Source organism: Talpa occidentalis, unplaced genomic scaffold (genome assembly GCF_014898055.3).
Source record: "Talpa occidentalis isolate TD23 unplaced genomic scaffold, MPIMG_talOcc4v2.1 talOcc4.14, whole genome shotgun sequence".
Taxonomy (NCBI): domain Eukaryota; kingdom Metazoa; phylum Chordata; class Mammalia; order Eulipotyphla; family Talpidae; genus Talpa; species Talpa occidentalis.
In genome coordinates this window covers 86,274,269-86,295,638 of record NW_023601433.1, presented here as the reverse complement: position 1 = coordinate 86,295,638, position 21,370 = coordinate 86,274,269, and the positions used below count along the sequence as shown (strand labels likewise).

Here is a 21,370-nt window from a genome sequence, read left to right as displayed (position 1 = left end):
CAAAGCCAGCGAGAAGGGCCTGGTGTGTTCTGGGAAGCAGAGTGCATAGGGCTGCAGTGAGTGATTTGCCAAGGCCCACACCTCCGCTCTCCAGGGCAGCATTTCTCTGATCAATTAAGGAAGAATTCACATAACAAACAATTAACCATTTTAATGTGAATAATCTAGTGGCTTTTAGTACATTCACAGCATTGTGCACCCACACCCCTCTGTAGTCCTGACACATTTCCATCACCCCAAAAGAAACCCCGAAGTAGTTCCTTTGTCCTCCTGACACCCATCCCTGGCAGTCTGCTTCCTGTCCCTCTAGATTTGCTCAGCTGGTACTGGACGCAGCATGTCAGCTTTCGTGTTGGTTCCTTTCACTTACTCAGGTGCCTGAGCTCCCTCCCCGTCGGCCATTCCCTCTCATTGGGCTGACTCTTGCTGGTGTGTGGACTGAGCACTTCCCCATCGTCAGTTGATGGGCATTGGGTGGTTCCACCTTTCCATCAGTCGTCAATGGGTCGTTTTTAAACACTCTGTTTCTCAGCAGCAAACTCTCACTAAGAATTCAGACTCACAGTCAGTGCTGGAAACAGCTTGAGGAAGCACCTCACTGTGCTTGGAGTGGGTAGGAGCCAGCCTCATGGGGTGCTGGGTTGTTTCCTTGAAAATTCTTTCAGGGATACCTAGCACCAGAGGTGACGGGTTCACTCCCTTTATCCAGAACCTTCCATGGCTCCCTGGCCAGCAATGGGATAAATTCCCTACTCCTCTGAGTAAAGGATTCTAAGTCTGGGAGTGAGGGGATCTGATCTGGGTTTCAGAAAGGATAGTGTTTCTCAACCAAGTTGCACCCCAGCCTATGTTGGAGTGGATGAGGTGGGGGACACCAAAGAGTTCCACTGCAGGCCATGGACAGGGCCAGCCCCCTGTGTCCCTCAGACTTTGAAGCACCTGTGGGACCACTGGACTCTCTTGTCCTTGCACCAACTGGCCTGTGGATCAGCCACCCTCAGCTCCTTATTTCCACGGCTACTTGGACTTGGAAGGTGTTTCCCATTCTTGAATAAAATGCAGCCCCCAGGAGAAACCAGTAGCCTTGTTTGCTGCTTGTGGGGACATAAAGTGGCTCAGCCGCTGTGGAAAACAGTCTGGCTGTTCCTCTGAATGTTAAACACAGAATTACCATATGATCCAGAAATTCTACCTCTGGATACACCCAGGAGAAAGGGAAACATTTGGTGTAGAAGACATATGTCCATACAAAACCTGCACAGATGTATTCACAGCAGCATCATTCACAATAGCCCTAAAGTGTAAACAACCCAAAAGTCTTCCTGTGGGTGAACTGATAAACAAAACGTCTATATCCATGACAAAGGAATATTAGTAGGCTGTGAAGAGAAAAGAAACTGACTTAAGCTATACTGTAAATGAGCCTTAAAACATGCTGACAAGAAGCCAGTGAAAGAAGAGAAAGTGAAAGAAGCCAGCTATCAAGGCCACATACTGAAGAGTTCATTTAAATGAAGTATCTAGAACAGGCAAATCCAGAGACAGAAAACCAGGGTTGAAGAGGAAGGGGAATGGGTGGACTGCTAGTGGGTGCCGGTTTCTTTTTGGGGATGTAAATGTTCTGAAATTAAATAGTGGTGATGTGAATATAGTAAAAGCCATTGACGTGTACTCCTTAAAATGGTAAATTTTAAACTCTGTGATTATATTTTCATTACAAAAAAATGTAACCCCTTATTCCTTCCCTCCCCCCAAATTAAACATGGGAGGCAATAGTTGCTTTCTTGTTGGGGTCGTTGCGGACAGCTGTCACGGAAAATTAAGGTTGATGAACCATCCAGCAATGGCGCAGATGGGGGTGCAGGGTAGATGGCCCCTATGTCCAGGAGGGACAGCACAGGCCAGCTCTCCTGGAGTTCCGGGTCTCCTGGGCTAGGCCAAGACTAGATTATGCTGGGCTTTGAATGTTAGACCTTTTCTTGTTGGCAACAAGGGAGCTGTGGAAGCTTTGGGGAGCAGACTGGCCAGCCTGGGGATGACTTTGGCCGGCCTCTCCCGGCTGGGAAGGGTGTTGCCTGGTGTCCCTCCACAGCCCAGCATCACCTCAAGCCCTGGGAGCTGCCGGGGCTGGAGGAGGAAGGCACCACTGGGACTGCGTGCACGCGGGAGGACACTGCCTGGACTCTGCCCCGTGGCTGAGCCTCCTCTCCTCTCCCTCAGATCCTGGTGAAGACCATGATCCGCAAGCGCTCCTTCGGAAACCCATTTGAGGGCAGCCGGCGGGAGGAGCGCTCCCTGTCAGCGCCTGGAAACCTGCTCACGTGAGTGTCACCTGCTGCGCTGGAGGCTGAAGGCAGGGAAGCCCCGCAGGTCACTCTGCAGGGGCCCATCCTGGGGAGACCTGGACGGTTGCTGGTTTTGGTTTCACCCTCTTTTGCTGACAGCGAATCCACCCTGGAGTTTTGCCTTTCTCAGTGGGGTGTGCACTTTAATGGGGGGAGGAGGGTGGGAAGCTCCTGACAACCAGAAAGTGCTTTAGTGGCACAGAAATTGCATGCCTGGTGCTCACCCGAGATAGGTGAGCAAGGGTGTCTTGCTGAGGGGACGCTACATGTCCCATAACGCCTGGGTAGGGGATGGGCACCCCATGGGTCCCAAGTGTCCCCTTCTCACTTCCCTTTTCCCTTCCCTCTGGCCATTCCAGCAAAAAACCAACCAGGGAGTGTGAGCCCCTGTCCGAGCCCAAGGTAACGCCTGCCTGCTGCCTGCGCCTAGCCTCTGCCGGGGCCTGGGGGCGGGGGCAGGTTCAGGGCACGGGGCTCCCCATCCAGGGGGATGTTCCCTCCAGCCCGGGCTGCCGTGCCGAGGCTCACCTCTGATCTTCAGACCCAGGATGAGCACAAGGGGCATGGCAGGCCACGCATGTGGGGTGGGGCTGCAGGTGCATGGCGCTCCACCCGGAATGCCTGTGACTTCACCCAGGTCTTCTGACCCAGCTGGCACCCACAAGGGCTTAGTGCACGTCCCTGGCATCGAAACTGTGTCCTCAGGCCCCGGGTCCGCCCCTGCTCTGGGGCGGCTGGTCAGAATAGTTCAGGCATGCTGCTCCCAGCACCCGCCAGCCTTCTCTGATGGGGTGACACCCAGTACACAAGCTCCCCTCTTGCCTGCTATAAATTAGTGTCAGTCCCCTGCCCTGGGAGGGTCCAGACCTTTCCCCCTGGCTGGTCCCCCCTCTTCCACGTGCATCGGTCAGTGCTCCCAGCACCTCTCAGGACAGATGGGAATTTTTGTCTCTGTAAGACTGAGATGACAATCACTTGGCACCTCTGCTGCCACTTGCCGCCTCTCCCCTCCGCCCCACCCGTGCCCATGACAGGGGCCACCTCACCCTCTCATCTGCACCTGGGAGCTCCAGGCAAGCATTCCTGTGTTGTAAAAGCAGCTTTAGTGAGACATCATTCACACACCCTACAGTTCACCTCCTCGGGGCAGAGTGTATAATTCAGTAGTTTCTAATATATTCACAGAGTGGTGCATCCATCACCACAATCAATATCTGGGACATTGTCATGAGCCTGAGAAACCCCACAGCCTTAGATATCGCCACCCGGCACTCCAGCCACTGCTTATCCTTCAGTGTCTAGAGATCCGCCTGTTCTAGACATTCCACATCCGTGGAGCCCTACACTCTGTGGCCTTTTGTGTCTGGCTTCTCCCACCCAGCATCATGATTTTGAGGCCATCCATCCTTGTTGTAGCGGTGCCAGTACTTCATCCTCCATCGTGTGGCTAGACCACAATTTATTCATCCACTCATCTGTTGATGGAAACCTGCCTTGTCTCTACTTTGGGCTGTCTTGATAATGCTGCTTCGAACATTCTCGCACAGGCACGGGCATAGCTAGTTAGGAATTGCCTTATGAGATGAAATTTAGTGGCTGTAGGAATCAGGAGCTTCTAATGTAGGAGAAACACTTGTTTGGGGATTAGTCAAGCTTTTCTGGAGCAGGGCGGCAGCACTTAGCAGCCCAGTGGTCATGGGCAGCTTGAGAAAGCTGCCTTGTCCCCCCAGGTTGCTCCCAGTGTCCTCTGAGCCAAATGTCGGGGTGTGCCCCCTCCCAGGGTGACAGGGAGGAGAAGCCTAAGTCACTGGACTTGGGTTTTTTTCTTCTCAACCTTGGCTGTAGGGTTTGCCTCCCAGCTGTATGCAAGTCTGTCCTTTGTTTCTTTTTAAATTTTCAATGAGATCAAAGCCTCAAGATGCCCTCCAGGCCAAGGCTGGCCCAGAGGGCTTCCTTCTCTATGTGTGCTCACCTGCAGCCCTAGCGACACTTGGGGGTCGGCATCCTTGCCCTCAGCCTGTAGGTGGGTCGCCTTCCAGAAGGTCAGCACTATGCAGCTCGCTGGGCTTATCAGGTGGTGGGACCAGGAGCCCAAAGCCACCAGCTGGCTGCAGCGTGACCAGCGGGTCCGAGCAGGCAGCTGCCAGGGCAGAAGTCCAGGGCCTGCTCTCCTCCCCAGGAGACTTGCTGGCAGAAACATAAACCACCAATGACTAGTTTATAAACAAAGCAGGATTTCTTCCTAGGAATGAAAAGACACCCCGCCTTCTCTCCCTGGTGCAGGGAGGGAGTTTCCCTCTGGCCAGGGACACCAAGACACCCGGCTGTGTGGCCTGCCCAGCGGCTTCCTTAGCAGGAGCTCTGCTGGATGGTGGCAAAGAGTCTGGGTCCCGCCTGGGCCTGCCTCTCACGTCTCCCAGCAAACAGGCCCACCTTGGCCCCCAAAGGCTCTAGCTGGGGGCGTGTCTGTTGTATAGTTTCTTGCAAATGTGGTTTTCCATTACAGAGAGCATACAAAGTCTCCTTTGAACGTTTTAGACATGCAAAGAAAGGGTGGTGGGGAGGAGAGGAGAATCTAAAAGTAATTTAGTAAATAAGGTTGGGGGGGAAGGTGGGAGAGGCTGGTGGGGGCTGTGCCAACACTGCCCAGGGCTTAACATCGCTTTTCTGTTGGGGAGCAGGAAGCAAGGCAGCGAAGACAGCCTCCGGGGTCCCGACCCGCCCCCCGTGGGGGAAGAGGAGGTGCTCTTGTGAAAGGCGTGTCCCCTGTGCTGAATTGGGACGCCGCGGCCCCCAGCTCCCCCGCCAGCATGCATCCGCTGCAGCCCGAGGAGGCCATGGAGTAGCTGCTCGGATGGAGTAGCTGCCGGGACCGCCCGACCACGCATGCGCCTCACCTGCGCCTCACCTGCGGGGCCGCGCACCCTGCGTTCCCCAGCAGCATGTCCTACGGAAACCCTGCACGTGTGTAGGGCCTTGATCGTCATCTCTGGTTTGTTTTATTTTTCTTTGTTGTTTTAAAGGGGACAAAAAAAAAGAGACTTCACTCCGTGACATCGACCTAGGCCGCTGGCTGGCTGAACAGGCAGGTGTGAGGAGTTGCAGACCCAAACCCACGTGCATTTCGGGGACATTTGCTTTTTAAAACGTTTTTATGCCAAAAATTCTTCATTGTGAACTCAGAACCATGTCAGAGATAACCAAGTGAATGTGTGTGGGGCTTGAAAGTCGTGAAAACTGGTCAGAAACTCTGTCGTGTGGTCTGAGACCAGCAGAGTTGACTGTTGCATTTGAAAAAAGAGCAGGGGTGACTGGGGCAGCCCCACACCCGGGAACCTTCTGGAACCTGGACTGGAGGGGGCAGAGCAGGGCTTAGCCTGCCGCAGCTGCAGCAGGCAACTTTCTCCTGAGAAAGACTGTCAATTTTCTTTTTTTTTTTTTTATCAGTAGCGTAGTCATACAAAGAGAAAGGGCTTGAAGCTTCATTGCTTCACAAAGAGGGTTCTCGGACCCTAGAAAGGGCATTTGGTGGTGGGAGTGGGAAGTTCCCCTAAAGGACGGTGGCTCAGCTCAGGCGGGTTTCTGAAGGAGTTGACTGAGCTCTAGTAAATCTCGTTTAATTATAAAAACTTCAGGGTGAAATCCTACACTTCCATGTACATTACATGGCATCAGAGTAAACAAAAAAGTTTTCCCATCCTCTAGCTAGACTGAACTCGCGTTCAAACGTTATTTAGCGCTTCCAGGATCTAGCCCACGGCTTCCGACACGTGGTTGGAGTTAGACCCAGTGAGATGCTTAATGTAGAGTAGCAGCTTAGCTTGTTATGACCTGTGTATCTAGGGGCCACTAAGGGTTTGATTTCTTCTTAAATACTAGCTGATTGTTGTCGTCTGTGAAATACCCAGTTTCTGAAGGGCCGGTTAGAAAACCCTTTCAATCGCCTGACATGCAGAGGATGGTCCCGACTGGCCAAGCTCTGTTGGGATCCGTACTGCAACTTTGGGGCACCTTTTGGAGAAGCTTGTTGAAGCCCAGGGCACTCCTCAGGGTCGAGGGAACCAGGTCTTGTCTCGGGAAGTTCCCTTTTGGAGCCAAAAGTCCAGAAAGAAAAAGTTTACCTTTTTGACTCCCAATTAATATGGGGGAATTTGGTTGCGGTTCAAGTGCATCTTCTTGCAGAGCTGCATGTGGGTGGGTGAGTATGACATTGTCGGAAACCGGGAGAACTTTGCCCTGGGCCATTCCCAGCACGGCTCCCCGCTGCTTTCCCCAGTTCGAAGTCTGGCTGCGGGGGGCGAATGGGTGGGCAGCAGCGGCAGGACCCGACCTGCGTTCTGTAGCTCTTGTCTGGTCAGCATTGGTGTGGAAGCGAGCCTTTGCTCCCCGGCCAGTGTGCTCGCTGAGCCCGGCTTCCAGGTTTCCACAGATCTTCGTGAGCTCTTGACTGTAGTTACACTTTCCTGTTCTCTCGTTGACAGTACTGCGGCAGAAAATGCCGGTGGCCACCCCAGGCAAAGGACCCTGACGGAGGTGGTCTTGCCGCCCTGCTTGCTTTTTCTAACTAGTACTTTGCTTGCCCTCCTGCCCTTGTTTAAATGTATGGGCTCCACCCTTCTGGGAGCAGATGGGCTTTGGTTAGTTCGCAATAAGCACCTTGTAGCAGTTCCAGTCACGATCCTGAGTCATCGTCCCAGCCTGTCTGTGCAGACTCGGGCCTGGCCCAGGGGCTCCCCCAGGGAGGGCGTGCTGGTGGCTCCCCGTGTTTACACAACTGCATTGGGCATTGCGGTTCCTCCCCGCAACGAGACTCTCCACGTGTGGGGTGCCAGGCAGTACCCAGGCTGTGGAGGCAGGAGGCTTGGGGGAGGCCCACATTCGTAATTTTTTTTTTAACAAAGAAACACCAAAGAAAGTGATGGAAAGGACCCCACCCCCGTGGGAAGTGTAAGTGGAGCCGGCGATAACAAAAAGCGTTAGAGCTTCCTCTTTTCTAGCACAAACATGCGTTTCGAAAAGCCGGCCGTTTCAGGAAAGGGGAGAGGCTGTGGTGAGCAAAGTGGGCACCATTCATGGCTCTGGTTGTTGACTCATGTGGGGCCCATTTGGTGCACCTGTGGCCTTGAAGGAAGCACAAGTTCCCCCATTTTTCCTCTGCCCAGTTCCCCTTCCCCTTCTGTTTGCACAGGCTGGCCAGTGGCTCCCCAAAAGCCTTATCTAGCCCCTTGTTGGCAGTAGGGGCTGGCGAAGCCTCCTCCCCGCGGCATTGATCTTTCCTGTGAGTTGGGCTCCTGTCCTCAAAGCCTTTCTGGAACAAGGAGGTGAAAGGACACCTGTGCACCTAGATGCGCAGGCTGGGCCTGTCACTCCCACCGGGTCTCCGGGGCAGCTTCATGTTCCTGGGGAGGGAAGCACCATGCCCTCCACTCGCTTCCAAGGTGCTAGGGAGGGTTTCAAGGTCGTTGGCTCCCGTCTTCTTCCCAGCTTTAGGGACCGAATTTCGTGGGACTGCTGACTTTTCTATTCTGTGACTGACTCAATGCCCGATGCTTCTGTTTTATTCCTGATCCTTTCTACTATGCATTTTCCTTTTATCAGGTGTACAAAGTTAAATACTGTGTATTTATCACTTAAAAGTACATGAACTTAAGAGAAAAAAAATAAGCCTTTGGTGTTTTTCCACAGATGTTTATGCTTCTCTGTAAACTTGAAATAAACAGACAGCAAAATGGTGCAAAGCCCAGTGCCTCTGGGATTTTTTTTTTTTTTTTTTTTCTGGTTACTATGCCAGCACTTTCCAGGTCCCAGATCCTCACGCCTGCTTTCCTTCCTTAGCTGACTACAAGATCTGACTGTGTTGCCTCCTTCACTCCTCATTCATTCCAGGGCCTGGATCAGCAGGGGCAGCACCCCCCAGGGGTAAGTTAGGAATGCAGGCCCCAACCCCCCTGTAATCAAGATCCCCAGCTGGCCCATCTGCCTGAAGAGGTTTGAGCAGCACAGCTCCAGCCGCAGGACACTGCTAGCTTCTGTGACAGGGGAGCAGCTCCTGGACCAGCGTTGGTGGAGTGCTACGCGACATGTCACCGCATGGTAGGGGCACTCAGCTCCTTTCGAGGATCATCACTTGTAAACAGAGGCTACGAAGAGTTAAGTTGGCCAGTTGTGCGAGGGCTCTGATTTGTCTGCGAAATTCCCTGTGCAGGTTGCCGGTTTTCACGATGTCTGGAGACTTTTAGAACTGATACTATCTCAGACTAGAGGCTGAGGGTCCCCTGCATTCCAGCTGGCCCACTGCCGCTGACAGACAATGGCCTGTAAGAGGCAGGAGCAGGCGGCCCTATCCCCAGACTTCCTGAGAGTCTGATGAAAGCCAAAAGAAACCAGACGGGCATCACTTGGCAGACCTAGGGGTTTCAGAGACGCCTGGCCACCGGACCACGGGTGCCAGGCTGAAAGTGTACCACTTCCTTAGGAGGCAGCACCAGGGAACCCCAACAAGTGGGGGTGGGGCTGAGGACTAAGCCAGCCTCCCACCCAGTCCCTCACCCTAGCTGGCCTTGGCATTCCGGCTCAGCAAAAGGGAGGTCCAAGGAAGTCTCCCCAATCCAGTATCATCACTCCTTAGCCTGTGAGATCATAAGCCATTCCTGAAGATTCGGGCACAGGCACTTCTCAAAAAGGCAGCATGAACCAGAGCTTTGCCAAAGGGGTTTGGTTTCTTTCCTTGTCCCCTCCCCAACTGCCCCCCGCCCCAAAGTTAAGAACAGCCCAGATCGGTCATTTGTCCCGCAGAAGCAGAGCACAGCTAAAGCAAACACTCCCTGTACTTGGCAATAACCTCCTGATGGGGGAGGAGAAGCTGCTTTCTTTAGGGAGATCCTGAACACCTGATGCCACATTAAGTTGGTGTGAAGGGGAAGCTAGAAATAGCTTCATTAACATTTCAAACCGGTGGCAAGGTAAGGTGTGGGTGGTGCTGCTTTGGGTTGGAGACTTCTGGAAAGCAAATGGTTGGGAAAGAGTAGGTGGGGACAGTAAGGCATTTTCATGATACCTAAACCTGCGTCCCCTGGAGTGCCATAATAGTTGCTGTCAAAATGTAAGTCTGGGTAGGACAAGTGGCCACTATGGAAGAAACAGCTGGTCAACGCCATAGAAACCCAACCTGATGATCAAAAGTCTTAGGCCTTTAAGAAAAGGCCTTTCAGAAGGAGGGGGGAAATGCCCAAGCTCAGCAAGGGACTGTTTCAGGCACCCAGCAGCTCGCTGCTGTAACGCGGGTTCATGGTAGAAAAACGGGAAGGAGGGAAGTTCCAGCTCAGGTATGAGACAACGCAAAGATTAAGAAAATCGTCTGTTTTAATGTTTGGTCCTTAATCACCTCAGCGGGCTCTCCTTAGAGGAAAACAACCAACTCCTGGTGAGTGGGGAGATGGAGCCTCTGGCTAGGAAGAGGAGCAACAGCCCAGGCTGGCTCTGGAGCGCGACCACACCAGGGTCCTACTTTTCTTGGTAAAGTGCTTCAACAGAGCTGTGGGCCTCGGAGGACCGCACGTGTCTAAAGTGGGGGAGAGGGCAGCTGAACAGGAAGCTGGGCCTGGAGAGGGCCAGGCCCTGCAGCCACGAGGAGTCCTTGCCCTCGGGCCAGAGATCATCCCAGCCACCCCAAGTTGCAGGAACAGGAGGGATGACCCACTGGGCCAGCCTGGTCTGCAAACCCATGAAATGGGCGGCGGGGCCACCTGGAAGCACGAGTGGAATGGAGTTGATCAGAATCTGGATCTTTGTCAGTGGTGACGTGGCTGCCCCGACTCCCTCTTGGCCGTGCTGGGGGGAGGGCCGTGGGGAGCCCGGCTGTGGGTGGGCATCACTGGTCCATCTGGTCACCAAGACCCTGCAAAGAACAAGCAGGTAAATGGATGGCCAAGGCCCCCTGCAGGCCAGCCAGGACAAGGTGGGGTGAGCAAGAGGCTGGCACTTGCCCTGAGATGACTGAGGAGCCCCCCTCCTGCGGCGGTCTCGGGTGTGGTACACAGCCCCTCTGCTAGGTGAGGCCCATATGTGTCATTTGAGGATGGGATTTTGGCAAAATACTGTAATAACGATCTGAGATGTGCCGATTAAAAAGAGAATAGGTTTTTATTTTATTTTATTTTTTTTTTTTTTAATTTTTTTTTTTTTTTTAATAGAGGCATGTTTTTCTTTATTTATTTGTTTGCTTGTTTGTTTGTTTTGTTTATACATGCACTGGGTACAGTCAGAAGCGCGGGAGGGTGAGAGAATCCACCAGAGCCAGAGCGGGGAGCAGAGCAGGCAGAAGGACCGAAGTACACTGCTGAGGGGAGCAGCGGGCGACAGGAGAGGTCTGCGCGCCATGTGGGACCCTCCTCCGGTGGCCGGGGAGCAGCCGGGGATTGAACCGGCGCCGCAGAGGCCGCGGGCAGGTTCGCAACCCAGCGCTCTACCGCTGCGCCACCGGGGAGGCCCTATTTTATTTTATTTTTAAAGGGTTTTTTTTTTTTTTTAAGATTGATTCATTTATGCATACAAGAGCGGGGGCACAGGCCAGAGATGCGGGGGGATAAGAGGATCCACCAGAGACAGAGCAGGGAACAGAACAAGCAGATGGACTGAAATACACTGCTGAGGGGAGCAGCGGGTGAGACAGGAGAGGTCTGCTGCGCCATGTGGGTAGCTCCCTGGCGGGCTGGGGATCGAGCTTGTGCTGCAGAGGCTGAGGATAGCTTCACAGTGCGGTGCTTAACCCCTTGTGCCACCAGGGAGGCCCAAGAATAGGTTTAAAAAGTGAATCCATTTGACGAAAAGTGGCAAGTGAACAAGTGCAGGTGGTTGAGAAACGGGCAGAGGACAGGAGTGGGCTGACGGCAGCCCCAGTGAGGCCTCCCTGAGACACCCTACAGTCCCCAGCACTTCAGACCTTCCTGCTGCTGGAGGTCTGGGGCGGCCTACCTGCTCATAGTCCTCCACATATTTGTATTTCTTCTCCCGATAGTAGTACTTTTTCTTCATGCAGTAGAGGACGATGATGTCACACAATACCGTCGCCTAAATTCAGCACAGGGGAGAAAAGGAGCAGGCTGTGTCCATCCCATCACCAGGGCCCTTCCGGGGAGCAGGCCAGGCCCCGAGGGCCGGGGTTTGGGGATGGAGGCCCAGGGAGACGTGTAGAGGGTCGAGTCTAGAAAGTGTCATAGGGCGAACACCTCGCTGTGCTCCCCTCAGCCAGGGGGCCCCGAGTCACTCACCACCCCTAAGAGCGCCACGCCGGAGCCAATGTTGATCATGGTAGGGATGATGTCAAATTTCCCAGCCTGCAATGGCAGGGGAAAAGGAAAAAGAGCAGCAATGGCGGCGGCAGAAAGCAGATGGAGGAGGGTCCGGGGCCCCTGCCAGCCCAGAGGAGGGCCAGCGCGTCTGCGGCCGGGCTACCTTTCCAAACACGATGATGTCAAAGCGGATGCCGTAGGCCTTGGTGAGTGTGCGGTGCTCAGTGCCTGTCAGGTCCTTGTAGTACTTGGCAAACCTGGGGGCAGCACAGGGCAGAGTGAGCAGGGGCCAGCCTCCCCTCGGGTCCTGTGCCAGGGGTGCTGGCGCAGAGCTCCAAGGCTCGAGCAGAGTCGCACGGCTAAGCTCGGCCCTGCTTGCTGAGCAGATCACAGGAGCACCTGGGGGCCCTCTCTTTGCTGATGTGGGTGACAAAAGCGCAGGAAGGCTGGAGTGCTGGCAGCAGGGCCCAGGCAGAGCTGCCCCCTCACGGTCACCACCACCTGCACCTCTAATGTGGGAGCCGCTTGCTCTGAAAGTCCTTCCTGATACGGCCCAGCCAGTTGCCTCCCAAAGAGACCCTGGCCACTAACAGAGAAAATGGTGGCCAGCTGCTTGGGGCGCCGTGCCGGCCACAAGCCAGAGGCCACACTGGACAGAGAGCCGCAGATCCGCCCAAATGAACAGACGAGTGTGGTAGAGCCGCCCGCGGGAAGGGTCCTGACCCTGAACGAGGTGGGCGCTGCCACCTGCTGCCACATGAAGGACCCCGAGTGGAAGAGGCCGGAGACCAAGGCCATGCACGGAGGATTCTGCTCACATGGCAGAGCAGGGACAGGTCCAAGGGACAGAAAGTGGGCTGGGGGCGGCTTAGGGCTGAGGGAGATGGGTGGGTGACAGCCAAGGGGTGGAGCCTGCAGTGACTGGTAACAACAAGGGTCAGGTTTCATGTTCTAGTTGGGAGCTGGAAGGGCACAGAACCTTATCTCAGGAGCCATTGCCAAGGAAGGCTGGCCGGGAGGGGGCGGGAGGACCTCTAAGCCACTATACCACTAGGCCCATGTTTTTCGGGGGACCCACTAGAACCCTAACCCTCACATCCCGGTCTGTCTGGCTGATGCTTTCCAAGCCAAGGGTGGACCTGGTGCTGGTGGAGGTGCAGGTGATTTGTGTTCTCCTGAGTGGCCCATCGGCTTCTCTCTGCTTGGGGGTTCCAATCAGGGGGCTCTCCAAGAACTACATAACAGCAGAGTGGAGCCACCACTGAATTCCCTTCCTGGGAAAAGAATCCAAATACCTGCCCAGCTTCCTGCCTTAAGCCAGACGCAGAAATGGAGACATTTCCGCGGCACCCACGAGCCTTTGATTCCCCTCAGCACCACCAGAGGGAGACAAGCAACCAACAGCACAGGGGCTCAGTGGTGCCCACAGGGCCTGTGACAGTCACAGCGGTGGGCACAGGAAAATGTTGGTGGCCACAGATTTTGCGGCTTGAAGTAAGCAGGACATGTGACTCAGGACCCTTCTCATCAGACCAGCTGCAGTGGGCTAACTCCTCCTGGATGCCTGACTGATCCCCCACCTGTGTGACCCAAGGGTGTTTGCAGATGTGATTAATGAAGGTAAGATCCAGCTGGGGAGGATGGAGAGAGAGGACACAGAGAAGGCAAAGCAGAGACAAAGGGAGGGACTAGGGGGGACTCCTTGGAGCTCAGAACAGTGAAGATGCCTGCCGGGGCCACCAGAAGCCAGAAGGGGCCGAGAAAGGGCCTTGAAATCTGGGCTTCTGGCCTCTAGAACTGTGAGAGTAGACGGGAAATGAATTAACAGCACTTTCAGCTGGGGATACCAGTGACTGTACTTTCTGTGGCTGAAACTTGTACCCCAGTGCCCTGGAAATTCCTGGGCATATGCTCAGCCTTGGAGCACATGTTGGTCGGAGCCCAAGACAGGGTAACTGGAGGGTTACAGGTGAGCCGAGGTCCTGCTGAGGCTGGCTCTCCTGGGCTCTGCACAAGTCCAGCATGGCTCTCGGGCCAGAAGCCATGGTGCAAGGTCTTTCTGGGAGCACTGGGTGGAGGGAGGGTGAGAGAGGCCTCTGGTGGGCATGGATGCTCCCACACTGCAGGGACTTGTCACCCCCCCACACCTGAGACACCCAAGCTCACACTCACCTGAAGTTGTAGCCGGGAGACACGTTGTGGCTGAGGTCCCGGGTGTCCAGGCGGCGGAAGGAGTACTGGGGCAGGCAGAGGGAGGCTGCTCGGTCCAGGTTGCAGGCCCAGTTGATCTGGATGCCAATGATGCCTCCCTGCAGGTGGCGGGCACAGACAGCAAACTCCCTCAGCGCCTGCTCTGGGAGGAGAGGCGTAGGCAGGCCGGCTCGAGAAGGGGTGCACCTACCTCCACGGCCATGTCCTGGAAGCTATGGCCCGCAGACTCTACTATTTTGCCAAGGCGGAATATGGGGCAGAAGGGATCTGTAACCGCATCGTACGTGCACGACTTGAGGTAGGTGGTGGTGACGTTGGGCAGGATATTTCTCCTAAAATCGGGAGAAAGAGAATTGGAGTGAGGAGAACGTCAAAGAGCAGTCAGACCTGGGGGTATATAAACGGTGGGTCACCACTTACTTGCTGAAATTAAACTTGGGGTACCAGATGTTGTTCTTAACCAAAATAGTGAAGTTTTCTGCAGCCTTTAGGAATGCAGGCCTGAAAAAAAAATAACGCCAGTGTCCATGAAAACACAAAGCTATGCATACTCACTTAGGCCCGTAATATTTTTCAAAAGCATCCACACAAGTGTCATTTTGTCCAGAAAAAGTGAAATGTTTCTAGCATTTTCTACTCTCCTCTGCATAAATACTAGGTCAAGAAGGAGACTGCACAAGACTTCTGGTTTCTTCTTTCCTCGGAAGCCAGGGCCTCTGGGCCAAGGCAGTGGGAATTGAAGACCCTGAGTTGGGGTCTTGCTGGTGGCTTCTCTGGCTGCCTCTCAGCTGTGGGCTCAGGGGAAATGAGCAACAGATCTGGTTTTACAAGTCAAAGCAAAAGTGAATTCACCTCCTGGCTGGAGCCTGACCTCATCTCAAAAGTACACAAAAAGCACGTGTCTGCTGGCTCAGGGCCTGTTCTCCAAGAGCCACGTCAGCTCCTGGCTGAGAGTCTGCGCTGAATCTGTCCCCAAGGAGACCTCACTTCTTTGGTGGCTCTCAGCAGGACAACCCAGCACTGTCAGCTGAGCCCTCTGTTGGGGAGGCCTCCCCTGATCCTGGCTGATTCTCTGAAGTTATAAATAATAGCAATAGTCTCCCACCTGGTGATGGCAGCGAGGCCAGTGACAAGGCCGCACAGTGAGGGCAGGGAGCTTATAAGGGCTTCACCTGTACTTCTCTCGGGGCTTCAGATTCTCTTAGCCCTGTCCCTGGGGCTTGCAAGCTTTTGTCATTCCCTGTACCAGAACCTGGAAAGGCTCCACATCTGTGAGTCTCATATCCAAGATTTTTAATATTAACTCACCTTAAAAAAATGAAGTGAAATTCACAGAACATGAAATGAGCCATTTTAAGGTGAACAATTCAGCAGTGTCCAGTACATTCACAAGTCTGCACCACTGTCACCTCTATCTATTTCTATCATAGTCTCATCCCTCCAAAAGGAAACTATAAACCAATAAGCAGTTACTATCCTTCCTACTCTTCAGCTCTTGAAACCACTGATTTCCTTTGTTTCTATGAATTAGTTCTGGATATGTCATATGAGTGTATATCCATCATACAAAGTTGGCAATCATGCTATGTGGTCTATTGTTTTGCTTCTCTCACTCAACATGTTTTCCAGATTCCTGCTTATTGCAGCCTGGATCAGAAGGTAATTAATTTTCATGGCTGAATAATATTCCCCAATCTGGAATTTTAGATATTAGATATATTGGGTGTACCACATCCTTGTTTATCTGTCCCTCTGCCCAAGGACATTTGGGTTAATTCTACCTTTTTGGATCAACTTACATTTTTGACAACGCTTTTGAAGTGAAACTTTCCATTTCAACAATAAAAATGATCATTTGCACAAGTTAGAGGCCATTGTTCAAATCAGTACAGATCAAAACAATGATACCATAAGGTGTGGTTAATGCTACTGTCTGTCCCATGTGCAAATGTGGGTATTTTCTTTGTGGAAAATGAAAATCAACAACTGATAAAAAGGTATTAAGGACACTTCAAACCAGGATTTCCTCTTTGGTATCAGTGAAGGGGTTGAATAGAATAACACGAGGAGTGTTTTTCTTAGCATGTGACTGGATGCCATTTTGGGTTTATAAACCAAGATCATCTTACACAGAATTAGATCAGCAGCAGCCAATGAAAACATATCGTGAGACACAAGCCAAACTGTAAGTTTTCTAGTGACCACATTAGCAAATAAGAACACACTGGTGAATCATACTTTTGTCTAACTCAGTATACCTAAAATATTACTTCAAAGTGTAAACAACAAAGTATTACTAATGAGTTAGTACATATTCTTTCCTGCATGATCAGCCTTTGGAATCTGGAGTGTATTTTGCATAGATTATTCTGGTTCCAGCCACATTCTGAGTGATGGACAGCCCCACACGTCCAGTGTCTCCTCTGCTGGAGAGCACATTTCTAGAACATTCACCCATAAGATGCTAGTGCCCTCAGTAACTAATAAATCACTGTTTCTCAGCCGTTTCTTCTGTCACTGTGCACCCAGCATGAGGTGGAGGCTAGGAGGTTGTCCTCTGGACCCCAGATCCAGCCATGGTGCCCACGTGCTGTGGTTAGTAGAACAAGAAATGGCCTGGATTCTGTGTATATGTGTGTGTGTGTACGCATGTATGTAAGGCACTGAGAACTGTTTCCTGTCAGTTATACTTACAATAGACAGAGTCCAAGCCTAGAAGTAAGTCATGTACACTCTTATCATGAGGATGGACACTGAGGCCTCCCCTCCACTTGGTCAAGAACTGTCACCCCAGGGTAGCCTGATCCCAAAGACACCCAGCACACAGAACCAGCACATTTTGCCTTGACTGCCCTCTCCCCCTAAGCCCACCCACTTCACAGGCCTAAAACCAGAGTTTTTAGAGCTCACCTTGGCACCTCCAAGTAATCCTCAACCGGGCACCAGGCTGCTACCTCACATGTCTTCAGGGTTTTGTTGAACTGCACGCATCTGCCCGTCTGGACCCCTAAAGGGACAAGCGGGATCCTGATCCATGGTGGGGGTCTCTATTTTCTATTTTAGCAGTTCGGAGCCCCACCTCAGATGAGGAATTTTTAGCTCTCCAAACTCTGAGATTTATGTCTGGAATTTGGAGTTCAAGGGAATGGTTGGCCTAGTCTAGCCTCATCTCTGCTTCGCCAGTTGCAGGAGCTAGAGTGATGCTACAGTGCAGCTCAAGATCTGGGGTGATATCCAGGGTGCAGAAGACAGGTGAATGTTGAGAAGGACCCTAATAAGGGCACCTGGCTCACTCAGAGTCAACTGAAGGCACTGGGGAGTTTGGGGACTTTTTCATCCTGGAATTTCTCTATGGAGGAGCCCCACCAGGGTGGTGATCTGGTATGGGGGTGCTCTCCCCAGGCTGTGTCTACTGTGCGGACACAGCTGTGCTCATACCGTTGCTGTGGGTGCCTGCAGAGCTGGCGGTACAGTTGGCATCTGATTCACACACAGTGGTCTTATCTGGAATCTGAGAATAGAAAAACGAGTGAAAAGTGCTCCAGCGGCCTGGGCCCCACACATGGGCGACAGGGGCGGACAGGGCGCGCCTACCTCAGGACAGAGGCCCTGGGTCTGGTTCGTGGTGATGATCATGTTGGTCATGATGAAGAGGGAGTTTTCCTCCTGCAGAGCAGGCAGAGAGGAGAGAGTGAGCTGCTGTGTTACCGTCAGAGGCATGGAGAGCTGGGCATTCACCTGAGAGGTCACTACCTTTCACTTCTCCCACACGCCATGCAGAAAACAATTAAAAAAACTGATCTGATGGTCTCCTGTTCTCTCTTGTGAGAGTCCATATCCTAATGGAAAACAGGGACTCAAACAAATACTTGTATACATGTGTTCACAGAAGCATTCTCCACAATAAACCAGAGATTTGCCTTGTGGGTTTACAAAAATAAAACAAATAACAAAATGTGGAAGTGTGAAATTCCCACTGGATTTTTTCCTTGGATTTGAGAATTGTGTTTTCACCATTCTGCTTGAGATGAAGATGTCCACATGGAACTACCTGTGGTTAAGCCAGCAGATTTTAGAGTTGAGGAAACAGTTGATTGAATGTTATCTGTTAGACCGTAAGCCACAAAAGGACCCATGAGCCTGGTTCTTGGCTAACGCCATTAGTCCAGGCACTGACGTTAGAATTGGATGTTAGGGCCTCCCTGGTGGCGCAGGTGGTCGAGTGCCACACTGTAAAGCTGTGCGCAGCCTCTGCAGCACAGGTTCGATCCAGGTGAGAATCCCACATGGCGCAGCAAACCTGTCCTGTCTCTCCCACTGCTCCCCTCAGCAGTGTATTTCAGTCAGTCTGCCTGTTCTGTTCCCCGCTCTGTCTCTGGTGAATCCTCTCTCCCTCCCGCGCATCCAGCCTGTACCCTGGTTCTTGTATAAATAAATAAATCTAAAAAAAAAAAAAATTGGATGCTAGTTAACCAGGTGTGCAGTCAGCACTGGCAAGGAGCTCACCGTCCTCGGTGCTGGACAGAAGTCGTGGTGGGAGACGTACCTGAGCTGGAATCACATAATCGGCCACATCCCAGACCCGGAATCCCAGGGTAGAAGTGTTGGTGACAGCCACGCCCTTGGCTTTGGTAGTAACTGAGCTGACCACAGAGTCCGTTTCCTGGTAGCCTTTCTCCCACACAAACACCCACCTACAACATAAAACAGGCTGCTTACATTTCCTCTGGGATTCAGTGCTTCTGAATGGAGGCTGGGGAGCCTCTGAAGCCAGGGGCTGATAGGACCGTGTTTACTATTCTAATTATGTGACTTTGCGAAAGCTGCTTGATGCTCAGGGCTCCATTTCCACGGAAAAACAGAGATAATAGCACATAAACCGCAGTGTGTTGTGTAGGAAATGCAAGAGATGATGCCAGGAAAGCAGTGATTAGCATAAGGGAAATGTTCAACAAATACCATCATCAGTTTTAGATATTTGAGCACTTTCAATGCATTATGACCTGCAGAATCACCGAGAGATAATAAAAGTTATCTCTGCAGTGCTTATACATGGAAAGACTGATCTAAGCTCTTAGTAGTAAATAATTTAATCCATACCACTCTGTAAGGCAGTTGTTAGTCTCCATTTTACAGAGCAGGAAACAGAGACACAGAGAGGTGAAGTCACTTGCCCAAGATCACACAGCTCATGAGTGGAGACTCAGGACTTGAACTCAGGCCCTTTCCCTCTAAGCCTCTGTGTTGCCCTCTAGTCTACAATCTGTCTAGAAAGGAGAATCCTTGCCTTCAAGTGGCTTTTTAGGGCAGTTTCTTATCTTTCTCTGGGAATTCAGGTCACTTGTATGTTTCTCTGTGAAGTGGGGACCCTCCTGCCAGTCTGAATAATGAAAAATCTAAAGGCATTAGGGCACAGTGGTGAGGACATGGCGCCCAGACTGGAACCCAAGGAGCCCATGGAGACACGTCCATGTCTCATCTCCACCACGCACTGAGTAGTAGAAGCTCTGTCAAGTTGCTGACCTTTTCTGTGCCTCAGTTCCTTCCAGGACTTCACAGGATTGTGGTGAGGTTAAGTGAGTTAACACATGTCAAATGCTGAGAACAATGTTTGAAGTCGCCATCAGTAGGCTGAAATTGTCCATGATGGGAGTATTTATACTCTGGAAATTGACCAGCAGGATGAATCAGTAACTATTACTGTTCTTTCTTCTAGAATCAAGAAATATTGGCATCCCTGTCACCGCCTCATAAGTCCTAGATGTCGAGACTTCAGAATTTCACTGGTTGTGGTTACTTATGGATGGGCTCATCTGGCCTGAGCAGTCTCCAAGTCCACTGCCCATCTTAGGAAGCAACTGGGTTTTCCCTAAAAAAAGTCCTGTGTATTTAGAGTTTCTAGGAATTTAGCTGTGCTGTAGGCTTCCATCTAATTCTGGTGGAGGCACAGGAGCTTAGGGCAGGAATTTCTTTTAGAAACTCATTCCATGATCCAATTCATCTTAGTGAAATACGATGTTTTAGCATGGTGACCCACAGCACTCCTTCCTAAAAAAGAGACTCAAATGCAATTTTCTAATTCTGTTATCACTCACTTGATAATGGTCTTAACATTCAGGGGTGTATCACTGTATTTTGGGGGGAATTGGTGGTGCTGGTGGTACTTAATGAGACTTCGTGAGTATATATGTGGAAGGCCATTTCAGCCAATACTGTCAGTCCTTACTGCTGCTGGTTTGACAGGTGTTAGAAGACAAATCTGTGTGTTCATGCAAATCCCCTTGGGCAATGTTAAGTGACTGCAAATCGCACCCCAGGCTGGGAGATCTGTTACTTTTCAACAGTTCCTCTGTTGAGATGTTCAATAACATCTTGGTCCCCAAGGGAAACACTTGGTCCCCAAGCTTTGTTGCACACCTCAGTTTCCTGGGAAGATGATCAAACTCTATGAGTTAAGTCAGAAGGCCTGGGGAGGGAAGACAGCAGCTGGTATTTTTGAAAGATTCCCAAAATGTTCTACTGTGTACTTTGGGGACCATACCATGACAGATAATATCTGTCACCTCAGTCACTGTAGACACCACTCCCCGTGTGGACCCTTGAAAGTGGAACCAGTGGGCATGGTAATTTCCCCATCTTCTCTCAAGTTTTATTCAAAATTAAAGGGTGTGTTAAGATGAAGCACTTGGTGAGACACAGCACTTGGTGAGGGCTGAAGGTGGCAGGGCACACAGAAGCCTAAGAGGGCATCATGAGGAATGATGAGGTCAAGGGTGGCTCCTATACAAACCCCCCAGAGCCCATCAAGAAAAAATGTGAACTTCAAATGGGTTTATGACCCTGTGACCTCTCTACTCTGTTGGGTTACCACATGGTGCTAAGGGACAGCAACAGAAGGATGCCAGCGTCTAAGAGACACCAAGCAGAAACCCCAAACCTCGGTTTCCGTGAGCCAATCATAATGGCAAGTGAAGAGCAAAGACTGAGATATTTAGGGTAAAGCTCATCCCCCAATCCCCCAATTCAAAAGGCATTACAGAGCAATTCGGAAGGACAAGAAGCAGGACAGGCGAGGAGGCAGGGCTAGTTTTGACTTAAAACGGGTCAAAGCAGGCTGTGCCCCGGGGGCCTGGAGCGCAGCGAGGGGCGTGTCACCGCCTTACTGCCGCCTGGAAGGTGCCTGCAAGCTCACCTGTGACCCAGGTGGGTCACCTGCCTCACGCCGCGGTCCCCTCACCAGAGTGGAGGGCTCCCTGGGGCTGACCGTTGCCTTAGGCCAAAACGGGCAGGAGTTACGCCGGCCCCTGACCCGCGTGGGGTCACCCTCGGCGCCGGGACCCCACGGGACGGCGCTGGCCGCGCTCACCCGATGACGTAGGCCAGGATGAGCAGCTGCACCGCGCGGTTCATCAGCCCCACTTTCCGGCTGCGGATGAGCACGATGCGCGGCGTGTCGTACTCGAACAGGAAGGCGCTCAGCGCCGCGCAGCAGCGCGCCATGGCCGCGTCCTCCCCAGTCGCCGC

General features: G+C 52.2%; 2 protein-coding genes across 9 annotated transcripts in view; one reads left to right on the top strand and one right to left on the bottom strand.

The window, feature by feature from the left end:
• Positions 1–8,082, top strand: part of CAMKK2 (calcium/calmodulin dependent protein kinase kinase 2) — a 37,539-nt gene extending 29,457 nt beyond the window's left edge. For 5 of the 8 annotated variants that reach the window (XM_054695361.1, XM_037511204.2, XM_037511205.2 and 2 more), the window contains 3 exons: positions 2,221–2,321; positions 2,705–2,747; positions 5,027–8,082. In XM_054695361.1, the coding sequence (XP_054551336.1) occupies positions 2,221–2,321; positions 2,705–2,747; positions 5,027–5,191 (309 nt within the window). In that variant the 3' untranslated portion in view covers positions 5,192–8,082. Of the gene's footprint in view, positions 1–2,220; positions 2,322–2,704; positions 2,748–5,026 lie in introns of those variants that run through there. The other 3 variants (XM_037511207.2, XM_037511206.2, XM_037511208.1) reach the window with 2 other exon arrangements.
• A 1,596-nt stretch (positions 8,083–9,678) lies between these two features.
• On the bottom strand, positions 9,679–21,367 carry LOC119245007 (P2X purinoceptor 4-like). Its single transcript, XM_037511199.2, has 12 exons — positions 21,213–21,367; positions 18,393–18,540; positions 17,441–17,512; positions 17,285–17,357; positions 16,757–16,853; positions 14,267–14,347; positions 14,037–14,178; positions 13,808–13,944; positions 11,799–11,892; positions 11,615–11,680; positions 11,319–11,414; positions 9,679–10,242 (listed from the first exon to the last, which is right to left on the bottom strand). Exons 1-12 carry the CDS (start codon positions 21,344–21,346, stop codon positions 10,216–10,218), a joined length of 1,167 nt encoding a protein of 388 aa, XP_037367096.1. The 5' UTR covers positions 21,347–21,367; the 3' UTR covers positions 9,679–10,215.
• Positions 21,368–21,370: the final 3 nt, after the last annotated feature.

Coding starts and splice junctions, on each gene's coding strand:
- LOC119245007 (XM_037511199.2), bottom strand. CDS start 21,346: ATGGCGCGCTGCTGCGCGGCGCTGAGCGCCTTCCTGTTCGAGTACGAC. Junction 14,179..14,266: donor CCCAAGTTTAATTTCAGCAA/GTAAGTGGTGAC, acceptor TCCCGATTTTAG/GAGAAATATCCTGCCCAACG. Junction 11,415..11,614: donor GCGTGGCGCTCTTAGGGGTG/GTGAGTGACTCG, acceptor TGCTGAATTTAG/GCGACGGTATTGTGTGACAT.